Below are 21,034 nucleotides of genomic sequence, written 5' to 3'. Positions count from 1 at the left end.
AAGTTTTGTGAATTATGACGTGCTCCTTTGGAGTCACTGGGCTCAATCATGGTGTTGTAGGAAGAGCATGATCTTTGAAGAGCCAGATGTACCTGGGTTTGACTCTGGAGCTACCACCCACTATCGTTGTGACCTTGGGCAAATGGCTTCTTTTTATAAAAATATGAATGGTAATAACTACATGTGATATTGAGCAGATTAGAAATAATTATGAGTCTTTCTTCAATGGAAACCTGACAAGAGTTGAACACCATGATCTCTAAACTTCTGTCTGGGTTAGATTGATTCCATAGCTTGAGATTTGTAATACAAGGTTGTCTTTCTTTCCACATGAAGTCTCTTTTTAAAAGGACCATTGACAGCATACCTGTTATAGAACATATGACTGACTTTGAGAATAGCTTACGCGTTGTGTTGTTTTTTTTTTAATTGCAATTTTTCCACTACTCCCAAGGTCAAGAGTACCTTGGGGATTATCCACCATTTAATGGCAGAATCAGATAGGCTGGAGACCTGGACAAGAAAGACGCATCAATCAACATAGAAAGTATGCAGTTTATACATTGGCACCTATACCTGTAATGTTAACCGCCCCCCCCCAACACTGTTGTCCAGCCAGGGCACATTAGGTTCCATGTTGTAGAGACAGGGTACTTCCTTGAGTATTTCTCAGTCATGATGTAACTCCCTCTATCTCATGTTTAGCTGGAGAGCAAGAATTTCGTTTCAGGGTGTGTTTGAAGGGAGAATTTTTGCCATGCAGTTGTGGTCCCTGTTTCTGTGGACCTGTGACTACCAAACATGTCTAGGGGTTAGGGAGGTGCTGCTCACTGAAACAGGAGTTGCCAATTTCTCCATTTATATACCTGCTACCTGGACCCTATTGATCTGATTTCAGAAGTATTAATTTTTCGGTGTGGATTGGAAGACCAAATTCATTATAGTTGGATGGGGTGAGCAGTGGGAAAGAAGGAGCTAAGCACCGTTCTGATATTCTTCAGGAGAAAGTTTTGACCACTTCACAGCTTTTTTTTTTTTTTTTTTGAGAATAATCAGGAAATGCATGTTTTTGAAACAAAGTCTGCTTTGTTAGAGAACAGATTGAGGTAAAATCACATCCCCGTTTTAATTTTATTTATTATTTTAGAGCATTATCTTAATTAACTAGTTTTTTACCTTAACAGAGAAACACAAATGGGTGGCTTTAAAGAACAGGAATTTATTGTCTCGCAGTTTGGGAGGCTAGAAGTCCAAATAGGATTACACTGGGCATTGGCTCTATGGGAGGGTCCTTCATTGCTGGTAGCCTCCTTTGTTTGAGTTCCTTGGCATTCCTTGGTGTCTGTCCTCCCCCCCGCCCCCACTCTGGTATGGTCACATCTACATAACAAAAGAAAAACTATTTACAAACAGGATAACATCCACAGGTCTAGGGGCCAGTACTTCAGTGCCTATTTTGGGGATGACACATCAATACGTAATAGAGAGACTGTATGTGTTGAAATTCTTAGTTCCGTAGTTCACTCTTTATTGGATAATATTTGTATGTCTTCAACTAGATACCCAGGATCTCATAATTTGGATAATAGAAGAGGGTGTGGTAACTGCTAATGGGAGGCACTTGCTTATTAATTTAATAAAATCCCATTTCTTCTCTCTGTAGTAATGCACCTTAAAATATTTGTTTTCACTTCTAGAGATTCTGCCCAATGTTTCCAGTTTAAGTGGTTGTGGGTATTGTTTCTGCTGTGGTCCTAGGTCCCACTCTACTCATCAGTATGATTCTGGCTGCTCTCTATAGAAGGAAGAACTCTAAACAGGATTACACTGGGTAAGAGACAGTGCCTTTTAGGGGAAGAGTGGAGGGAAGGAATCATGTAAAATGCTTTTGTATATGTGTGAGTTTAGTTTTCTTTTTTCATATATGAATTGTATGATCAATAATTGAGGCCCTTTCTGTATTGGAATAATGAAATGATTTTGGTTCTGGGCATCCAGTTTCCCACTTTAGAGACTCACAGTTTGAAGAATGCATGCCATACTTAGTATTAGTAACGTGTCCTGACACTTTAAATGTGAGCCTCCCCAAACTCCTAAGAATTAAAAAATATATATATCATAAAAGATTTAAGGTCTACTGATAAACATCCCATTACGTACCCCTAATAAGTTACTTCCTGCCATTAACTTTCACTTATTTATAGATGAGGTAGTGCTTGTTGTTAAAGACTTCTATGCCCCTGAAAAAGTTAAGCCCATGTGAGTGGCATTCCTCAGTGTTCTTATTCTTGACTTCCTGGGTTTTCTTTGGTTTGGTTGTGTATGGTGTGGGAACCCAAAATATATGGAATTAGGGAATGGAGAGGATGAAATAAATAGAGACTACTAGACTGGCTCTATATCTGTAATTTTTAGAATATATTCAGGACAGGTTTACCTTTGATAATTACAAAGGCAAATTGCCAATAAGCCATTAAGAATGTATAGCTTACTCCTTTAAACCTGTATCCCAAAGGAGGGCTGATGGTGGAAGGAAAAGACAAGCAATAAAAGGGTGAATGTGTAATAGGACCAGAATCCCATTCAGTGGATATTATTATTGTAAACTCAGTAAGACTTGTAGTTTTGTACCACATTGGTTTCTGTGCCTCCTCCAGTGATAGGATCATTGATGTAGAAGAATGAGTCAGTGTCGGATACAGAAAATAGTTTCAAGGTATGTGATAACTTTGATACCCATTGTTTTGTTATCTTTTGTTTTTATACTTCTGTTGCTTCATTTTTCATCACTTGCATTTCTATATTTTTGTTTCCACTTATTTTAATTTTTTTTTTACATTTGTTTTCCAAATTGTGAACTCATCAACAGCAGTACATCAGAGACTTTGCCACTGATTAAGCAGGCTCAACAGGAGTATTCCTCTGAAACAGAGGATCCAGTAAAGAGTCTGCCTTCTGGGTCTCCTCAGGTAATGACTGATTGCAAATCTGCCCCCCATACTGTGCTCTACAGTTTGGTACTCTTTCACTTCCCCAGGTATAAGAAAAAATACTTAGCCATGAGAGAGAGACAGGTACAGAGACACAAAGAGATAGACAGAGACAGAGAAAGGGAGAGGGAAATAAAGGCTTGGGCTAGGAAAAACAAGCAAATGTATGGAGAAGAATCTGATCTGGCTAGAGGTTTCAATCAAACTACCACTAACGTATTGTTTACTGATAATGTGGCTCCTTTGGCTCAATGTGGAAGTAGGAAATACTCTTGTCAGATGTAAAGATTCTTCTTTATAATTGCTGAAGGAAATAAATTTAGTGAGCTAGATGCTACACTGAGGTGTGCTATAAGGCTAGAAAATAACAGAAAAAAAGTTGATAGATATTTTTGGTATTGATAATAGAAAATAAAAAAATATTTTCTATGAATTCTTTAGAAGGAATTAAAGATAAGCATTTATTTGGGTATTTAATAGGCTTGATGAACAAGGAAGAGTTTTGGTTCTCTGACATTCTTGCATAAAACACAGAAGAGAAATAACTTTTATTTGGAACTTTAGCACAGAATCCAGTTAATATTAAATCAAGTCCTTGTGTTTTGGTTATGCTGTTATAACTAATATTGTGGCACGACAGAAATTTCATAGCTTAGTACCAATTAGAGTCTTTTAGGGTAGAAAGCATTCTAAGGAATTTGGCCTGCTGTAGCTTTGCCAGGAGGAGGTGTTAGCTTGGGGAAATGTATTTAAGAGGAAGTAAAGAAAAGAATAACAGTGTTTTGTGGAAGAAGTGTCCACAGTCTTATTCAACAGTTGTTATATGGGGTAAGGAAACTGAGAGATTGTGATGGTAAATAACCAAAATCACACCATCAGTTAGTGACCAAATTGGGGCTAGAATTCAGGTTTGTAAACAGCACATTCTCTATCACAGCTTTAGGCTCTTTACTTGTACCTAGTCTCTCTCTTTCAGATTACTTAATATATCTCAGATACCTCAGCCCACTAATTTGGGTTGTGAGTGGGAGTAGGGCTATGAATGAAGGCATGAGAATTACAGACAGGCATAACCTCTGAATAAGCCTTGGATACTTTTTCTTCTGCCCTTAAAGAATTAACTGCTAAGGGAATTACCCTCCTGTTGAAATCAAACTATATATATATATACATACATACATATATATGTATATATATATATGCATATATATATGCATACATACACATAATCACAGGCAGTCCTCTGGTTACAAATGTCCCACTTACGTACGACCTGTAATTATGAACCAATCCCTGTAAAGCCAATTATATTGAAAATTTAAGGTACATAAAATGGCTCATAATAACAAATGGGCATTACTTTGTAATGTGCATCAAAACATTATTATTATTACTACTACTGTATTATTATGTTTAAGATGTTTTAGTGTATCTGAAACTGTTTCTTCAATGTTTTTTATGCATAGAAAGGTATACTATACACTGAGAAAAACATTTGACTAACTGACATTAGATACAAACTGTACCTGTTTCAACTTATGTACAAATTCAACTTACAGACAAACTTAGGAATGAAACAGTGGTTTTTGGGCATTGGAAAACAGGTCATGCAAAGCTATGGTTCCTGAACGAAAGGAAGCAAGTTTGTTTGAATACGATTATTCCAGTTTATTGCCTTGAGGCAGTTTCCAGATATCAGCGCAGAAAGGGGAAGCAGAATGGAACCCAGTTGTCTCACTGAATTGAGGAGGCATACATCAAGAATTTAGGGAGACCAACATAGCTAGGATTTATGAGGCAGAGTGCCATAGATGTAGAAGCTACAGAGAGAGATATCTTTAGAGATCTTCATTGGGTCCCACTTGGGTTTTGCTTGAGTACAGATTTCTACAGGCAGGGAGAAAACTCCCTGAGACCAGGGAAAAAATCACCTGTAGAGCAGAGGCTGGCTGCACAATGCCTGGATCTCACACGGGGTTAAGAAAAGTTTGTGTTACTGCAAGCCAGATTGGAGAGACCTTGTAATACAGAGGGTACTGTGTAGAGTTCTCAGCATGGTCACATCTTACTGGGGGGATGGATAACTACCAGAATAAAAGCTGCTATGAACTCACCATAAAAAATTTTAAAAGGAAGCTTTAAAAGGATAAAACAAATCCAAAAGTAGCTTAACTGCATGCCAGAACAAAATCCAACATTCTTTACAAGAACGTAACAAAATCCAGCATTCAACAATGTAAAAATTCACAATGCCTGATACCATTCAAAAATTACCAGGCACCCCACCAGACTGACTACATGGTGCCCAGCTACCACCATCAACTGCTTTGACAGGGATCACAATACAGGGTCCCAGACAGAACTGGAGAAAAATGTAGAACAAAATTCTAGCTCAAAAAAAAAAAAGAAAGAGAGAGAGAGAGAGAGGAAGGAAGGAAGGGAGGGAGGGAGGGAGGGAGGGAGGGAGGGAGGGAGGGAGGAAGGAAGGAAGGAAGGAAGGAAGGAAGGAAGGAAGGAAGGAAGGAAGGAAGGGAAAGAAAGAGAGAGAGAAAGAGAGAAAGAGAGGAAGGGAGGAAGGGAGGAAGGGAGGAAGGGAGGAAGGGAGGAAGGGAGGAAGGGAGGAAGGGAGGAAGGAAGGAAGGAAGGAAGGAAGGAAGGAAGGAAGGAAGGAAGGAAGGAAGGAAGGAAGGAAGGAAGGAAGGAAGGAAGGAAGGAAGGAAGAAAGAAAGAAAGAAAGAAAGAAAGAAAGAAAGAAAGAAAGAAAGAAAGAAAGAAAGAAAGAAAGAAAGAAAGAAAGAAAGAAAGAAAGAAAGAAAGAAAGAAGAGTCTTACTGATCTGACAGAGACTGGAGAAACCCCACCAGTAAGGGCCCCAGACACCCTTTCACATCAGCAATGAAGTCACTCCTGAGGTTCACCCTTCAGCCAAAGATTAGACAGGCCCACAAAACAAAATGAGACTAAATGGGCACACCACTGCAGGGGCAAAGACGAGAAGGCAGGAGAGAACAGGAAAGCTGGTAATAGGGAACCTAAGGTCGAGAAAGGGAGAGTGTTGACACGTCGTGGGGTTGGCAACCAATGTCACAAAACAATATGTGCAATAATTGTTTAATGAGAAGCTAGCTTGTTCTGTAAACCTTCCTCTAAAGTACAATAAAAAAAAAAACTTACCAGGCACCACAAGAAACAGAAAAAAAAAAAGAGAAAAAAAAATCAGTCAATAGAAACAGACTCAGAAATGACAGAGATGGTGGAATTCATAGACAAAGATCTTAAAACATGTATTATACACCTTATTAATGTTTAAGGATGTAAAGAAAAACTTTAACATTGTGAGGTGAGAAATAGAACTGTAAAAAAAGACCAAAATGAAATTTCTAAAAATAAAAAGTACATTGAATGTCATTTACAGCAGATTAGACACTATAGAAGAATAAAGAACCACATAAACCAGAGACTCCAGCAGCCTGAGCCCAGAACTAGATGGTGCCCAACCACCACTAACAAACACTCTGACAGGTATCACAACAGAGAGTCCTGGACAGAGTGAGAGAAAAATGTAGAACAGGATTCAAATTCACAAAAAAAGACCAGACTTACTGGTCTGAGAGCCTGGAGGAAACCCCAAAACTATTGCTGCCAGACACTCTGCTAACCCAGAGCTGAAACCATTCCCAAAGTCCACTTTTCAGACAAAGATTAGACAAGCTTATAAAGCAAATAACACATGTGAGGAATGTGCTCCTTAGTTCAATCAAATATACAAGACCAAATGGCAACTCCTACCCAAAAGCAAGATAAGGAGCCAGGAAGGGGACAGCAACTGGATGAATGGGCACAGAGAACCTGGGGTGGAAAGTGGGAGCATCCTGTCACATTATGAAGATTGCAACCAAAGTCACAAAGCAATATGTGTATAAATTTTTTAATGAGAAAAAAAAGAAACAATACAGGACAGAAGATAATGGAATCAGAACTTTTAGAAAGCTAAAGAAAAAAATGATCAGTCCAGAATTCTGTGCTTAGCTGAGATAATTCTTCACCAGTAGACATGCTCTATAAGAAATGTTGAATGAAGTTCTTGAGACAGATAGAAATTTGAATCTATACGAAGGAATGAAGACTGTGAGAAATGATAAATAAGGAAAATAAAAATATTTTTCCTTATTTTTATTATCTTGTTAAAAAGTAACTGATTTTTTAAAGCAAAAATAATGACAACTGTTTTGTGAGTTTATATACGTAGAAGTAAAATGTATACACAGTAGCACAAATGGCTGGAAGAGAGAAATATTTACAAATACTTTTGTAAGGTCGTTACAGTATCTGTGGTATTGTAACTTGAAGATAGACTGTGGAAAGTTAAAGATACATATTGTAAACTGCAATTACCTTAAAAAAATGATGCAGCCAACAAGCTAAAAAGCTATAACAGAATCATTAAAAAAGAGAGAGAGAGCAGGAAAGGAGGAAAAAAAGACATAAAGAGTAGTTGGGACAAATAAAGAACAAATAGGAAAATGGTGAATTTAAACCTAACTGTATCAATGATCACATTAAATGTAAATGGTCTAAACACTCCAATTAAAAGGCAGAGATGATCAGATTGGATAGAAAAGTAAGCCCCAATTATATGATGTCTATAAGAAACTCAGAAACCCTGGTGGTGTAGTGGTTAAGCGTTATGGCTGCTAACCAAAGGGTCAGCAGTTTGAATCTGCCAGGTGCTCCTTGGAAACTCTATGGGGCGGTTTTACTCTGTACTATAGGGTCGCTATGAGTTGGAATCAACTCGACGGCACTGGGTTTGGTGTTTTGGTATAAGAAACTCAGATAGGTTAAAAGTAAAAGGATATGGGAGGCGGGGCCAAGATGGCGGACTAGGTGGACGCTACCGTGGATCCCTCTTGCGACAAAGACTCGGAAAAACAGGTGAAACAATCACATACATAACAATCTACGAACCCTGAACAACAAACACAGATTTAGAGACGGAGAACGAACAAATATGGGGAGGCAGCGATTGATTCAGAGCCTGGAGCCAGCGTACCAGTCAGGTGACCTTCGGCGCCCAATTTGGGGCAGAGCCCAGGGGGGCAGACGGCACAAACAAGGGGCCCAGCCCTGGCCCCCGAACTCATTCCGGGAGGGGGCCCAGCCAGTTTGCCCGGGCGGTGTGGCAGCGCAGCCGGTGGGAGAAGTCCCTGGGAGGCAGTGACTGGTCTTGGAGCGGGGAGAGCAGCTTCCCAGCCGGGGAGCTGTCCCGCTGGGATTTTAGCGGGACGCGGGCACGGCATAAGCGCGGGGAGCAGTCACCGCCCTGAACTGACTCCGGGGGGGGGGCCCAGCCGGTTCGTGCAGGCAGCGTGGCTACACAGCCGGTGGCAGAAGTCCCCGGGAGACAGTGACGGGTCTTGGAGTGTGGAGAGCAGCGTCCCAGCCGGGGAACCGACCCGCCGGAATTTTGACCGGGCGAAGGCACGACATAGGCGCGGAGAGCTGCTCCACCCCCCTGAACTAGCCCCGGGGGGGGGCCCAGCCTGTTCACGCGGGTGGCGTGGCAACGCGGCCGGTGGGGGAGGTCCTCGGGGGGCAGCGACTGGTCTTGGAGTGGGGAGAGCAGCATCCCAGCTGGGACGCGCGGTCGCGGCGCAGGTGCGGGGAACTGCTCCTCTCGCCTGAGCTGACCCCGGTGGGGGCCCAGCCGGTTCTCGGAGGCGGCGCGGCGACGCGGCTGGCGGGACGGGGAGCCCCCAGGAGGCAGCGACTGATTTTGGAGTCGGGAGTGCACTGTCCCAGTAGTGGAACCTTGACGTTGGGCGTGGGGCTGGCAGCAGAGGATCTGACCGTGACTCCAGCGGGCCAGACCCCCCGGGGGCAATCTCCACACAGCCAGCACATATAGGCGATGCGCCCCACGGAAATCTCAGATATAATAGTCATTCCAAGCAAGACAAGCAACTCTGGCTATATTCTGAGGTGCTACTCTCCTATCTCTCTGATCCCTCTCCCACCCTCCCCAGGCGGCTTCATTAACATCCGAATAGCCTGAGCCAGAGGGAGAACTCTGATAGGGATCTGACTGCATTTTTTTTAGCGGATTTTCTGGAAAAACTAGTTTCCCAGTGATGGCTCAGAGACAGCAGTCCATATCAAACCACATAAAGAAGCAGACCATGACAGCTTCTCCAACCCCCCAAACAAAAGAATCAAAATCTTTCCCAAATGAAGATACAATCCTGGAATTATCAGATACAGAATATAAAAAACTAATTTACAGAATGCTTCAAGACATCACAAAAGAAATAAGGCAAACTGCAGAAAAAGCCAAGGAACACACTGATAAACCTGTTGAAGAACTCAAAAAGATTATTCAAGAACATAGTGGAAAAATTAGTAAGTTGCAAGAATCCATAGAGAGACAGCATTCAGAAATCCAAAAGATTAACAATAAAATTACAGAATTAGACAACACAATAGGAAGTCAGAGGAGCAGACTCGAGCAATTAGAATGCAGACTGGGACATCTGGAGGACCAGGGAATCAACACCACCAAAATAGCGGAAAAAAAATCAGATAAAAGAATTAAAAAAAAATGAAGAAACCCTAAGAATCAGGTGGGACTCTATCAAGAAGGATAGCTTGCGGGTGATTGGAGTCCCAGAACAGTGAGAGGGGACAGAAAACACAGAGAAAATAGTTGAAGAACTCCTGACACAAAACTTCCCTGACATCATGAAAGATGAAAGGATATCTATCCAAGATGCTCATCGAACCCCATTTAAGATTGATCCAAAAAGAAAAACACCAAGACATATTATCATCAAACTTACCAAAACCAAAGATAAACAGAAAATTTTAAAAGCAGCCAGGGAGAAAAGAAAGGTTTCCTTCAAGAGAGAATCAATAAGAATAAGTTCAGACTACTCAGCAGAAACCATGCAGGCAAGAAGGGAATGGGACGACATATACAGAACACTGAAGGAGAAAAACTGCCAGCCAAGGATCATATATCCAGCAAAACTCTCTCTGAAATATGAAGGCGAAATTAAGATATTTACAGACAAACACAAGTTTAGAGAATTTGCAAAAACCAAACCAAAGCTACAAGAAATACTAAAGGATATTGTTTGGTCAGAAAACCAATAATATCAGATACCAGCACAATACAAGGTCACGAAACAGAACGTCCTGATATCAACTCAAATAGGGAAATCATAAAAACAAACAAATTAAGATCATTAAAAAAAAATACTACACATAACAGGGAATCATGGAAGTCAATAGGTAAAAGATCACAATAATCAAAAAGAGGGACTAAATACAGGAGGCATTGAACTGCCATATGGAGAGTGAATACAAGGCGATATAGAACGATACAAGTTAGGTTTTTACTTAGAAAATAGGGGTAAATAATAAGGTAACCACAAAAAGGTATAACAACTCCATAACGCAAGATAAAAGCCAAGAAAAAAGTAACGACTCAACTAACATAAAGTCAAGCACTATGAAAATGAGGATCTCACAATTTACTAAGAAAAACGTCTCAGCACAGAAAAGTATGTGGAAAAATGAAATTGCCAACAGCACACATTAAAAGGCATCAAAATGACAGCACTAAAAACTTATTTATCTATAATTACCCTGACTGTAAATGGACTAAATGCACCAATAAAGAGACAGAGAGTCACGGAATGGATAAAGAAACACGATCTATCTATATGCTGCCTACAAGTGACACACCTTAGACTTAGAGACAGAAACAAACTAAAACTCAAAGGATGGAAAAAAATATATCAAGCAAACAATAAGCAAAAAAGTAGAGGAGTAGCAATATTAATTTCTGACAAAATAGACTTTAGACTTAAATCCACCACAAAGGATAAAGAAGGACACTACATAATGATAAAAGGGACAATTGATCAGGAAGACATAACCATATTAAATATTTATGCACCCAATGACAGGGCTGCAAGATACATAAAACAAATTTTAACAGAATTGAAAAGTGAGATAGACACCTCCGCAATTATAGTAGGAGACTTCAACACACCACTTTCGGAGAAGGACAGGACATCCAGTAAGAAGCTCAATAGAGACACGGAAGACCTAATTACAACAATCAACCAACTTCACCTCATAGACTTATACAGAACTCTCCACCCAACTGCTGAAAAGTATACTTTTTTTTCTAGGGCACATGAAACATTCTCTAGAATAGACCACATATTAGGTCATAAAACAAACATTTGCAGAATCCGAAACATCGAAATATTACAAAGCATCTTCTCAGACCACAAGGCAATAAAAGTAGAAATCAATAACAGAAAAACTAGGGAAAAGAAATCCAATACTTGGAAACTGAACAATACCCTCCTGAAAAAAGACTGGGTTATAGAAGACATCAAGGAGGGAATAAGGAAATTCATAGAAAGCAACGAGAATGAAAATACTTCCTATCAAAACCTCTGGGACACAGCAAAAGCAGTGCTCAGAGGCCAATTTATATCGATAAATGCACACATACAAAAAGAAGAAAGAGCCAAAAGCAGAGAACTGTCCCTACAACTTGAACAAATAGAAAGTGAGCAACAAAAGAACCCATCAGGCACCAGAAGAAAACAAATAATAAAAATTAGAGCTGAACTAAGTGAATTAAAAAAAAACAGAAAAACAATTGAAAGAATTAACGAAGCCAAAGGCTGGTTCTTTGAAAAAATTAACAAAATTGATAAACCATTGGCTAGACTGACTAAAGAAATACAGGAAAGGAAACAAATAACCCGAATAAGAAACGAGAAGGACCACATCACAACAGAACCAAATGAAATTAAAAGAATCATTTCAGATTACTACGAAAAATTGTACTCTAACAAATTTGAAAACCTAGAAGAAATGAATGAATTCTTGGAAAAACACTACCTACCTAAACTAACACATTCAGAAGTAGAACAACTAAATAGACCCATAACAAAAAAAGAGATTGAAACGGTAATCAAAAAACTTCCAACAAAAAAAAGCCCTGGCCCGGATGGCTTCAAGGCAGAGTTCTACCAAACTTTCAGAGAAGAGTTAACACCACTACTACTGAAGGTATTTCAAAGCATAGACAATGACAGAATACTACCCAACTCATTCTATGAAGCCACCATCTCCCTGATACCAAAACCAGGTAAAGACATTACAAAAAAAGAGAATTATACACCTATATCCCTCATGAACATAGATGCAAAAATCCTCAACAAAATTCTAGCCAATAGAATCCAACAACACATCAAAAAAATAATTCACCATGATCAAGTGGGATTTATACCAGGTATGCAAGGCTGGTTTAATATCAGAAAAACTATTAATGTAATCCATCACATAAATAAAACAAAAGATAAAAACCACATGATCTTATCAATTGATGCAGAAAAGGCATTTGACAAAGTCCAACACCCATTCATGATAAAAACTCTTACCAAAATAGGAATTGAAGGAAAATTCCTCAACATAATAAAGGGCATCTATGCAAAGCCAACAGCCAATATCACTCTAAATGGAGAGAACCTGAAAGCATTTCCCTTGAGAACGGGAACCAGACAAGGGTGCCCTTTATCAACGCTCTTATTCAACATCGTACTTGAAGTCCTAGCCAGGGCAATTAGGCTAGACAAAGAAATAAAGGGTATCCGGATTGGCAAGGAGGAAGTAAAGTTATCACTATTTGCAGATGACATGATCTTATACACAGAAAACCCTAAGGAATCCTCCAGAAAACTATTGAAACTAATAGAAGAGTTTGGCAGAGTCTCAGGTTATAAAATAAACATACAAAAATCACTTGGATTCCTCTACATCAACAAAAACAACACCGAAGAGGAAATCACCAAATCAATACCATTCACAGTAGCCCCCAAGAAGGTAAAATACTTAGGAATAAATCTTACCAAGGATGTAAAAGACCTATACAAAGAAAACTACAAAGCTCTACTACAAGAAATTCAAAAGGACATAATTAAGTGGAAAAACATACCTTGCTCATGGATAGGAAGACTTAACATAGTAAAAATGTCTATTCTACCAAAAGCCATCTATACATATAACGCACTTCCGATCCAAATTCCAATGTCATATTTTAAGGGGATAGAGAAACAAATCACCAATTTCATATGGAAGGGAAAGAAGCCCCAGATAAGCAAAGCATTACTGAAAAAGAAAAAGAAAGTGGGAGGCCTCACTGTACCTGATTTCAGAACCGATTATACAGCCACAGTAATCAAAACAGCCTGGTACTGGTACAACAACAGGCACATAGACCAATGGAACAGAATTGAGAACCCAGATATAAATCCATCCACATATGAGCAGCTGATATTTGACAAAGGACCAGTGTCAGTTAATTTGGGAAAAGATAGTCTTTTTAACAAATGGTGCTGGCATAACTGGATATCCATTTGCAAAGGAATGAAACAGGACCCATACCTCACACCATGCACAAAAACTAACTCCAAGTGGATCAAAGACCTAAACATAAAGACTAAAACGATAAAGATCATGGAAGAAAAAATAGGGACAACCCTAGGAGCCCTAATACAAGGCATAAACAGAATACAAAACATTACCAAAAATGATGAAGAGAAACCAGATAACTGGGAGCTCCTAAAAATCAAACACCTATGCTCATCTAAAGACTTCACCAAAAGAGTAAAAAGACCACCTACAGACTGGGAAAGAATTTTCAGCTATGACATCTCAGACCAGCGCCTGATCTCTAAAATCTACATGATTCTGTCAAAACTCAACCACAAAAAGACAAACAACCCAATCAAGAAGTGGGCAAAGGATATGAACACACATTTCACTAAAGAAGATATTCAGGCAGCCAACAGATACATGAGAAAATGCTCTCGATCATTAGCCATTAGAGAAATGCAAATTAAAACTACGATGAGATTCCATCTCACACCAACAAGGCTGGCATTAATCCAAAAAACACAAAATAATAAATGCTGGAGAGGCTGCAGAGAGATTGGAACTCTTATACACTGCTGGTGGGAATGTAAAATGGTACAACCACTTTGGAAATCTATCTGGCGTTATCTTAAACAGAAATAGAACTACCATACAACCCAGAAATCTCACTCCTCGGAATATACCCTAGAGATACAAGAGCCTTCACACAAACAGATATATGCACACCCATGTTTATTGCAGCACTGTTTACAATAGCAAAAAGCTGGAAGCAACCAAGGTGTCCATCAACGGATGAATGGGTAAATAAATTGTGGTATATTCACACAATGGAATACTACGCATCGATAAAGAACAGTGACGAATCTGTGAAACATTTCATGACATGGAGGAACCTGGAAGGCATTATGCTGAGCGAAATTAGTCAGAGGCAAAAGGACAAATATTGTATAAGACCACTATTATAAGATCTTGAGAAACAGTAAAAACTGAGAAGAACACATACTTTTGTGGTTACGAAGGGGGGAGGGAGGGAGGGTGGGAGAGGGTTTTTTATTGATTAATCAGTAGATAAGAACTGCTTTGGGTGAAGGGAAAGACAACACTCAATACATGGAAGGTCAGCTCAATTGGACTGGACCAAAAGCAAAGAAGTTTCCGGGATAAAATGAATGCTTCAAAGGTCAGCGGAGCAGGGGCAGGGGTCTGGGGAACATGGTTTGAGGGGACTTCTAAGTCAATTGGCAAAATAATTCTATTATGAAAACATTCTGCATCCCACTTTGAAATGTGGCGTCTGGGGTCTTAAATGCTAACAAGCGGCCATCTAAGATGCATCAATTGGTCTCAACCCACCTGGAGCAAAGGAAAATGAAGAACACCAAGGTCACACGACAACTAAGAGCCCAAGAGACAGAAAGGGCCACATGAACCAGAGACCTACATCATCCTGAGACCAGAAGAACTAGTTGGTGCCCGGCCACAATCGATGACTGCCCTGACAGGGAGCACAACAGAGAACTCCTGAGGGAGCAGGAGATCAGTGGGATGCAGACCCCAAATTCTCATAAAAAGACCATACTTAATGGTCTGACTGAGACTAGAGGAATCCCGGCGGCCATGCTCCCCAGGCCTTCTGTTGGCACAGGACATGAACCATCCCCGAAGACATCTCATCAGACATGAAAGGGACTGGTCAGCGGGTGGGAGAGAGATGCTAATGAAGAGTGAGCTAATTATATCAGGTGGACACTTGAGATTGTGTTGGCAACTCTTGTCTGGAGGGGGGATGGGAGGATAGAGAGAGGGAAACTGGCAAAATTATCATGAAAGGAGAGACTGAAAGGGCTGACTCAATAGGGGGAGAGCAAGTGGGAGTACGGAGTAAGATGTATGTAAACTTATATGTGACAGACTGATTGGATTTGTAAACGTTCACTTGAAGCTTAAGAAAAGTTAATAAAAAAAAGTAAAAGGCTATGTTATGATAACACTAATCAAAAGAAAGCTGGAATGATTATATTAATATCAAAATAGACATCAGAACAAGGAATATTACCAGGGATAAAGAGTAGTATTTTTTATTATATAAAGTGGTGTATTCATCAATAAGACATAACAGTCCTAAATGTTTATGCTTCTAGTAATAGAACTTGAAAATACATGAAGCGAAAAATGATAGAATTGAAAGGAGAAATAGACATATTCGCAATTATAGTTGGAGGTTTCAACAGTCCTCTTTCAGTAATTGATAGAACAAGTATATATGAAATCAGTAAGGATACAGAAGCCTTGAACAACACTAGCAACCAGCTTGACCTAGTTGACATTTCTAGAACACTCCTCCTATCAGCAGGAGAACTCTGATTCTTTCCTCAAATGCACTTGAAACATTCAGTAATAGAGACCACATTCTGGGCCATAAAACTCAATAAAGTCTCAATAAATTTAAAACGATTGAAATTACAGAGTATCTTCTCTGGCCACAATGTAATTAAACAGAAACAAAATAGAAAGATACTTGGAAAATTCCAAATATTTAGAAATTAATCAGTAGACCTCTCAGTAACCCATGGGTAAAACAAGAAGTCATAAGAAATGTTATGAAATATTTTGAACTGAATGAAAATGAAAAGACAGCATATCAGAAAAACCTCATGAGATACAGTTAAAGCAGTGCTTTGGGGATCTGTATCATTAACTGCTTATGTTAGAAAAGAATAAAGTTCAAAAATCAGTGATCTAGGCTTCTAGGTGAAGAAACTAAAAAATGAAGAGAAAATTAAACCTAAAGTAAGCAGGCGGAAGGCAATAATATTGAGATCAGCTGACATTCTAATTCCTGTTTCCCAATAAGTAATCTGTCTAATCTTTCAGGTTGCTTTTCTGATCTTCTGTATGCCTTTGACGGTCTATCGTTTGACCACTATTTATTTGCTTATAGATTCCTTTTCACCTCCATTTTCCCTATTTCCTTTTGGAGCTCTGGCTAGATGTATACTAAACCTTCCCACTCTATCATGTATGCCTCTTAACTTCTTACATATTTTCCATCTTATTATCTCTGTGCTTTCTGCATAATTTCTTCATCTCTGCCTTTCAGTTCACTAATCTCTCTTTAGCTATGTCTAGCTACTATTTGGCCCATTTTAAAACTCTAAATTTCAATTTCATACTGTAGCTTCTTTTTTAGAAATTTTGTATGGTTCTTTTTCATATCTGCATGGTTTTGACAGTTGCTTTTCTCTTCATTATATTTTTAATATTTTATTTACTGGAACATTTATTTAAGCATAATTAAATATACTTATTTTATATTCCAAGACCGATATTTCCAATGTCTGTAGTTCTTGTCAGTCTATTTTTCAACTGTTTCTATGATTCTTGCTAATGGTGGTTTATTTTTTCATGTGTTTTTTGATTTGAGGATTCTGTGCTCATATTTCTTGGCACTTTGTGCATATTCTTTGAGGATTCATTTAAAATATATTACTAATGAGTGGGCTTTTATTTATTCTGCCAAGTTCCTAGAGATACTTCCAGCCAAGCGTTTTATAAGTTTTGCGCTAAGGCCTTTTGAGTTACACAGGTAGTTCAAATTCCACCTTTGAACACAGACCTGTAACCACAGATTCATTCTTGTGAGAGACCTATTTCTCTTTTTTTACTATATGCTGAACCAAGACGAAACCAAAAAAACCAAACCCTTTGCCATCGAGTTGATTCCAGCAAAGATATACTATATCCCTGCTATGGGCTAGAACTTTTTCTAGTTTACTTTTTGAAGATATTGTCTTTTGGGAGTTTCTGGCTTTATGCAGAAGTCTCAAATCCCACTTATCACTCTGCTGTGGCTTGTTCACCTACAGGTATGGCTTATTAAAATTCAGGTTTAACTTTTTTCATTTCATGGCACACTTAGAAAGTGGCAAACATTTGTACTGTAGAGTTTTCTCCAGACATCTAGTCTGCTATGTGGCTGGAAAAAAAAACCCTAGAGGAGAGACATGACGCTTATTACAATTTGCCTTCTGATTACCTTGTCTTTTTTGCTTGCCTCTTTTGCTACATAAGCTTCAGGTTCCTGGGCCTTTCTGTTTTTTTTCAAGGTATTACGTGAAAATGGTTTAAACTAGCAAATGATACCATAAATGAAAAAATGCAGCTCTATACTATTCTGATTCCTGCTCCTTTGTGTGGGACCAATTTTGTTCCCTCTCTCAGAATCTTTTTTTATCCATGGTGTTCTGAAATTTCATATTAATGTGGGTCTTTATTACTCTGTTCTGGCTGTCAGTTGACTCAATCTGAAAACAGTGTTCTTCAGCTTTACGGTATTTTTTCAATTATTCTTTGGAAAATTTTCTCCTATGTTCTGATCTCTGTTTTGGAAATTCATGTTCAAGAGTTGGACTACCTTTTAGAGTCATCTTTTAGTCTTTTTTTCTCCTATTTTGTAGTTTTTGTTACACTTTCTAGAAAATTTCTGCAGCTTTATCTTCTGACTCTTGTATTGAATATTTAATTTCTGCTACCATTTTTAATTTTCCAGACCTTTTTCTTATTCTTTGATTATAACATTCTGTGCTTGTTTTTATAAATGTATTGTCTTCTCTCCTCTCTCTTCGAATATCATTTTTTTCTTCTGTTTTGTATAATTTAAATCTTTTTTTTTTTTGGCTACTTGCTTTTGTTTCTTTTGAATTCTTTTTTTTTCACTATTATAATTTCTGTCTTTCATGTTAGATTTCTACAAATACCCAACAATCCTTGGTAATTCATTCATGGTTAAGACACTCAAATCCTGAGTAGAAGCTCTTTGTGCATGGATAGGGCTTACTGAATAGTGGGTTTCATTGTTTGTGTAAAGTGTTGGCTGACTTTAACTGGGGACTGCTAAATGTCAGTTTCTAAGTGTCAGTTCTCTTAGGTTAGTCAATTTCTTCATAAAGAAATCTTCTGAGGAGGCGGAGCCAAGATGGCAGAATAGACAGACACTTCTGGTGAGCCTTCTTTATAACAAAGGCCCCCCAAAACAAGTGAAACAAGTATATTTGTGACAAGCTGGGAGCCCTGAGCTTCAAAGGCAACCTCAGAAAATGAACTGAGGGGCAGCGGGAGGAAGAGACCACTCAAAAGCAGAGAGGAGTTACTATACCTGAATTGTGGGGAGCCCTCAGGCAGCATTCCTGGAGTGGCGAGGGCAGTGGGCTGGTACTAGTGTTCAGCTGCAGTTTACTCACGGAGAAGCAGCCAGCCACACAGCCTACTCACACCTCTGAAACATGAGAAGTATGGTGCTTTCGGCAAAAGCTAAGTACTTGTGTATATTTTACCGTGTCCCCCCACCCCCTAAGCCAGCTTCAGTGGCTGAATTCCCTACACGTGAGGTAGGCATTGTTGAGCACCTAGAGTCATCCTCCCGGCTGTGGGGAAGGAAAAAATTTGCAATTGGGGGAAAAGATAATTTGCTAGCTCCACTAACCAGGGGAGCTCAGGACAGAAGCAGCTCCTGTCCAGGCATATACCATCCATGGACTTTGAGCACCTTTCCATTCTGCAAGGATTTATGTGGGCCTATTTTGGGAGAATAGGCTCTTGTTGGCACACTCCAACCATTTCATCCGTGCGGTAGAGAGGTGGGTGTTTGATGTTTGACATTGTTTTGCCTATTAAACACGGTCCTCACCTGCCCACATCAGGCCCCTGGTAGCTCCACTCAGGTCACCCAGCCACCTGCGACCAGGGTCCAAAGATAACTGGTACCTCCCAGTCCTTACAACCAAAAACTTTGAGTACCCATGGTCCATCTGCAGAACCCACCCACCTGCACACTCTAGGGAACAGGGATGCACTTCCATCAGGGACACTCGGGGGTTGGTTCCCAGCCCCCTGCCTTGTTCAGAGTGTGACCCCCTGCCTCAATCAGATACCCCAATCATCTCTGCCCCTCTAAGACTGTAGGACAGAGCCTGTATCACACACTTGATGATCAGCTACCTGGACCTGAGCTGAATTCATACAAAAAAAAAAAAACTGAATGGATTCCTAGACTAATATACTGGATAACAGCTCTAGCCATCTAGGGACAGGACGTCAGAACTCCAAAGGTGAAAATAATCAAGCTAGCTCACTCAAGCAACCCATAGGGGTATACCAAAACAAAACAAAGCAAGAAGCTATGACACAGTAAGTAAGCATAAACTAATACAATAACTTATTGATGGCTCAGAGACAACAGTCAATATCAAGTCACATAAAGAAACAGACCACGATCACCTCAACAAGCTCTCAAAGCAAAGAATCTGGGGATGTTCTAGATGAAAGTGCATTCCTGGAATTACCAGAGCCAGAATACAAAAATGTAATATACAGAACCCTTCAAGACATCAGGAAGGGAATGAGGCAATACACAGAACAAGCCAAGGAACACACAGATAAAGCAACTGAAGAAATTAGAAAGATTATTCAGGAACATAATGAAAAGTTTAATAAGCTGGAAAAATCCATAGACAGATACCAATCAGAAATTCATAAGATTAACAATAAAATTATAGAAGTAGACAACTCAGTAGAAAGTCAGAGGAGCAGAATTGAGCAGGTAGAAGCTATAATTTCTGAACTCAAAGATAAATCACTTGGCACCAATGTATTTGAAGAAGAATCAGATAAAAAAATTAAAAAAAATGAAGAAACCTTAAGAATCATGTGGGACTCTATCAAGAGAAATAACCTATGAGTGATTGGAGTACCAGAACAGGGAGGGATAACAGAAAATACAGAGAGTTGTTGAAGATTTGTTGGCAGACATCTTCCCTGATATCGTGAAAGATAAGAAGATATCTATCCAAGATGCTCATCAAACTCCACAGAAGGTAGATCTTAAAAGAAAGTCACCAACACATATTATAATCAAGCTTGCCAAAACCAAAAATAAAAAGAGAATTATAAGAGCAGTGAGAGAGAAACAAAAAGTCACCTACAAAGGAAAGCCAATAAGAATAAGCTAAGACTAGTCAGCAGAAAACATGCAGGCAAGAAGGCCATGGGACGAAATATTTAAAAAATTGAAGGAAAAAAATTGCCTGCTAAGAATCATATACCCAGGAAAACTGTCTCTTAAATATGAAGGTGAAATTAAGACATTTCCAGATAAACACAAGCTTAGGGAATTCATAAAAACCAAACCAAAACTACAAGAAATACTAAAGGGAGTTCTTTGGTTAGAAAATCAATAATATCAGGTACCAACCCCAAACTAGAACACCGGGCAGAGCAATCAGGGGTCAAACCAGACAGGGAAATTAAAAAAAAAAACAAAGCAAGACTATTAACAAACAAACAAACAAAAAAGCTCAAAACAGGGTAACAGCGATGTTATTATATAAAAGAAGATAACATTAAAATAATAAAAAGGGACTAACAAATGTAATCATACACCTTCCATACGGAGAGGAAGATATGGCGATACAAAGAAATAAAATTCAGGTTTCAATTTAGAAAAATAGGGGTAAATAATGAGGTAACCACAAAGGACACAAACTATCCTACTCATCAAGATAAAATACAAGAAAAAAATAGAGAAT

At 39.1% G+C, this 21,034-nt stretch overlaps 1 protein-coding gene across 1 annotated transcript in view; it reads left to right on the top strand.

Moving 5' to 3' along the window:
* Window positions 1-435: 435 nt before the first annotated feature.
* MPZL1 (myelin protein zero like 1) overlaps window positions 436-21,034 on the top strand; it is a gene marked incomplete at its 5' end in the record, with an annotated part of 31,546 nt that continues 10,947 nt past the window's right edge. Inside the window, 3 exon segments of the mRNA XM_010594990.1 lie at window positions 436-650; window positions 1,700-1,833; window positions 2,869-2,969. Of these exon segments, the coding sequence (XP_010593292.1) occupies window positions 436-650; window positions 1,700-1,833; window positions 2,869-2,969 (450 nt within the window).

The sequence above is a fragment of the Loxodonta africana genome, chromosome 3 (genome assembly GCF_030014295.1).
Source record: "Loxodonta africana isolate mLoxAfr1 chromosome 3, mLoxAfr1.hap2, whole genome shotgun sequence".
NCBI lineage: Eukaryota > Metazoa > Chordata > Mammalia > Proboscidea > Elephantidae > Loxodonta > Loxodonta africana.
The sequence above is the reverse complement of the archived record's forward strand: the minus strand, read 5'-3'. Positions and strand labels throughout refer to the sequence as shown.